Here is a 4,455-nt window from a genome sequence, read left to right on the forward strand (position 1 = left end):
TTTCTCGACTAAATTTCAAGTAAGTGTAATATATAAGTATTTAATAAACATTGCTATTGCCTTTTGTTTAATCATTTAAAGCGTTGAAAACGCCCACTCTTAATTTCTCCCGTCGACCCCCACCGGCCACCAATCATAGGGAAAAAAGGAGGAGAAAAATAATACTATCTTTGTATTTTTTTCCTTTTTGTGCCAGCGCGTGAAAGATATGTTGTTTTTCCTTTTTTCTTTTGATTCATTTCACGTATATTAATTTGATGGAATATGAAGTATATAAGAATGTAATTTATTTTTTAAAATTTTGTGATTTTAAATTAAAAGTGTCGATAACACATTAATAATGTTCTTTTAACTCTTGTGACTTTAAATATATCAATATTTCTATAAGAGAGTGTCATTAAGGATATAATGATAATATCGGAAATTAAATTCTACTAAATATAAAATGTAATATCTTTTAAATAGACTTCCCAGTCAGAACTCGTCGTACCGACTTGTCTAGTGTGGTAGAATGTTACATTATGTGAGCTATTGCATAGTGAGCATATTGTCTGAAAGATAGCAGTTGCGGGTTTCCCAAAAATTTTGTAAAAGAATATATTTTTGAAATAGACTAATTAAGTAAATAAGACACATTACACGTGGGGAATGATTTAATAACTTCTTGACCTAGTTCAGCTTCTTCATTGTACTTAAATATACTACTATATATACACACACTCCAAAAGTAGCTTGGATTATTTAAGGTTCTCTTTCTTGTGCTTAACCAAAAACACAATTACCAAATTAATCCCTCAATTATATCTAAAATCAAACTGCATTTGGTGAATAAGAATAGGAATGGGAAGAAAACCATGTTGTTCTAAAGAAGGTCTGAGAAAAGGTACATGGACTGCAAAAGAAGATAAACTACTTACTGATTATATTAAAGAACATGGAGAAGTTGGATGGAGATCTCTTCCTATAAAAGCTGGTAATAATCACTTGTTTCTTTGATTCTATTTTTCTGACGCATTTCTGAGTTCGTCAGAAATAATCCATCGGAAATATGCTCATTGGGAGCTGTTTCCGATGGCTTCCTGTCAAATGATATTTCTGACGGAAATATTCATTAGTAAAAAACACGAGTTTCTAGTAGTGAGTATTAATTACCTTCCTCTTCGACTTCCCTTCTCTTTAATCCCCGATTTTTCATACCTTAGCGGATTAAAATTTAGGCATTGTGGATTCTGAGGTGAAAGAATGGCTTCTAATCTATCACTATCTATACTTGTTTTTTGCCAATGCACAAACATACATCTTACCCCGAAACATTGAATTCAGCCGAACCCGTAAGTAGTTGAATCCTCCATTGTTTGCATAAGAATGACAAAAGAGAAGAAAAATTATACCGTGCTTTAACGATAATGAAGTTTTGGCTTGTATTAAAGATGTTAAGGTTCAGAATACTTGGTTAATTAAATCACATGTTAATTTTTCCTAGAGTTGGCTGTTAGCGAATTCGATAACTATTCAATACCACATTTTAGTAGGCGATCAGTCAACTTATTTCGAACTTAAATTTAAACTTAATTATATACTGAGGCCAAGCTTTATAGACAATTTTTTTTTGGGTGGTTGTGGTTTTTTGTGTGTGTGTTTTGGGGGGTGGGGTGGGGGTGGGGGTGGGGTTATTGTTTATATAGCGGGCCGGATTCATTTTTACTTTATTTAGCCGGCATAAATAAATTATGAACTGCCTATACATAGTTAAACATATATTATACATAGGTTATACATATATTACGACACATTTGCCAGTTGTTTTAGTTAAACAGTTGGGTGAGTGCACTCTAGTATAAACAATTAGGCTAATTCTTCTAATTTATTTAAACTCATTAAGTAATTAATGTTGTTTGTATATTCAGGGCTACTCAGGTGTGGCAAAAGTTGTAGATTAAGATGGGTAAATTATCTTAAGCCAGGAATCAAGAGAGGTAATTTTACACCTGAAGAAGAAGATCTTATTATCAGACTTTATAATCTTCTAGGAAGTCGTTGGTCTCTTATTGCTGGAAGAATACCTGGTCGAACAGATAACGACATAAAGAATTATTGGAACACACATCTTCTCAAGAAACTCAAATCTCAAGGACTTGAGCCAAAAAGACATAAATCTCTTGCAAAACACATGAGAAGACCAAAACACAAAGCAAATGTTTCTTCCCAAAATAATCAAAAAAGTAACAAGGAAAAAAAAAAGAGAAAGAAGCAGGTCAAGATTGAAAAAAATTGTAACATTATTGAAGACAAAGAACAAGTAGCTAAGAAGACAGAGAATCAGTGGCATACGCAGGACTTTGCACAAAAGATATCAGCTAATAATCACGATATCACTTGTAAGTTAAATTTCGAAATCTATTTATTTTAAACTTTTACTTTCTATACTAAATTTGAAATTATTTTTAAACTATTTTCAAGTAGTGTCTATCTATTTGTGTCGCTGTATCAAAAAAAACTTTTATAGGTAATATTAATTGCTGCAAAAACTTTTATCGGCAATTAGTTATTGGCCCGTATATACCCATGTCGCTAAAGGTTTTACTGGCCATTATTACACTGGAGTCGGATCCAAGATTTAAAGTTTATGGGTTCTGGCGACCCTTCGCTTGCCACATAACCCACAACTCATTTATGCGCTACTGGGTTCGCAGTCTATGTTGTGTGGACTCTCCAAAATGCTGTTGGACCCGTGTCGGATCCTCAAAAATGCACTACTTTTGGAGGATCCGACACACCCGACAATATTTTCGGAGAGTCCGACCAACATAGATTTCTCAACACATATACATAGTTTGAGCCAAAGTTACTGATTTCTGCTGAACCAATAAAGATTCTTGCTTTCTGTCTAAAAGGGCAGCCCGGTGTACCAAGCTCCCGCTATGCGCAACGTCCGCGGAAGCGTCGGACTACAAGGGTCTATTTTTGTACGCAGCCTTACCCTGCATTTCTGCAAGAGGCTGTTTCCACCGCTCGAACCCATCCTTGCTTTCTCTCTATATATAAATTTTAAAAAGATATTATTTACACACGTATGTGAAGAAATTCTTTTACGAAGCGTTGTCAAATGACACCCCTTACTCGAGACATGATTCTTTTTTTTAGGTTCTTCAAGCAGTAACACTGCTACTCTTCAAGATGGCATAAGTAGTAGGGCTGCCTCTACTAGTGAAGTTGTTAATTGCAATAATGTCCATTGTTCATCTTCTGGCCAAAATGTTGAAGAAAATGACAATGAAATTTATGAGAAGCTTCAGGTGATTGATGAATTACTCCTGAATGATAATTGCCTTCCACCAACTGAATGCACAGAGTTCAATAGTGAAAGCCAAATGCTGTTGATGGAGAACGTCTATGAAGAGTATTTTCAACTTGTTTCTGAAAATTCATATCATTTTCAAGATTATGCACATTCTTTTGTCGGTTTTAGTCAAGATGACCTTTGACGTCAGAGGCGGATCTAGGATTTTAGTTTTATGGGTTCAACATTTAAAGTTATGAGTTCATATCTACTATTTATTGTGATTTTTTACATATTAATTTATGCTTCGCGTCGAAAATAATGGGTTCCGTTGAACTCGATAGTTCTATGCAGCATCTGCCCCTGTTTGAGGTCCTAATGAGACATGCATATTTATTCAATGAATAAATTTTGAGGAATTGGTGTCACCTTTGTGGTCCTTTTACTTGAATTGTTATTAGAGATTTAACTTATTTAGCACGGAGAAATTTTATGATATCAAGTCACTCAAAAGATATTTTTAGATAAATCTTTTTAAAAAAAAATTATAATTTTGAAAATAAGGCAAATTATGAACGAGTTAAATTGACATAATAGTGTAAAAAAAAAAAGACACGATTAGATCACCCAAAAAATATTTATAAGTAACTATCAAATTTTACGATATTATCAAGTCACTAAAAAAATATTTATAGGCAACTTTACATAAAAAAAAAAAAAAAATCTTGAAATAAGGCAAGTTATTGAACGAGTAAATTAATTGACATAATATTGTAAAAAAAAATTATATGATTAGATCACCCAAAAAATACTTATAAGTAACTATCCACAAAAAATTGAAATTTGTAATCTTGGAAAAAGGCATACTATGCAACAGGTAAAATTGATATGATATTGTAAAATAGTAGTATAAGTTAAAACTCTTATTAATTACTATTATTATACCTTCATCTCAAGAGGGTTAATTTAGTTTTACATTTTAGAATTGACTTGGGTTTGAGAAAATGGTGTAAGCGTAATATTTTCTTTCTTTTATTTTATTTGACATTTTTTTTCTTATTAGTTTATGCAAAAAAATTAATACCATTTTAGTATTAGAAAGTTATTTAGTTCCTTTACTTTACTTCTAACTGACATGATTTGCTTGATCCCAACGAAATATAAAAGTAAGTTTA

At 32.3% G+C, this 4,455-nt stretch overlaps 1 protein-coding gene across 1 annotated transcript; it reads left to right on the top strand.

Annotated features, from left to right (window-relative positions):
• On the top strand, positions 738 to 3,701 carry LOC109233820 (myb-related protein 308-like). Its single transcript, XM_019399679.1, has 3 exons — positions 738 to 973; positions 1,908 to 2,378; positions 3,145 to 3,701. The coding sequence occupies exons 1-3, from the start codon at positions 841 to 843 to the stop codon at positions 3,483 to 3,485; spliced, it is 945 nt and encodes a 314-aa protein (XP_019255224.1). The 5' UTR covers positions 738 to 840; the 3' UTR covers positions 3,486 to 3,701.

The sequence above is a fragment of the Nicotiana attenuata genome, chromosome 10 (assembly GCF_001879085.1).
Source record: "Nicotiana attenuata strain UT chromosome 10, NIATTr2, whole genome shotgun sequence".
Taxonomy (NCBI): domain Eukaryota; kingdom Viridiplantae; phylum Streptophyta; class Magnoliopsida; order Solanales; family Solanaceae; genus Nicotiana; species Nicotiana attenuata.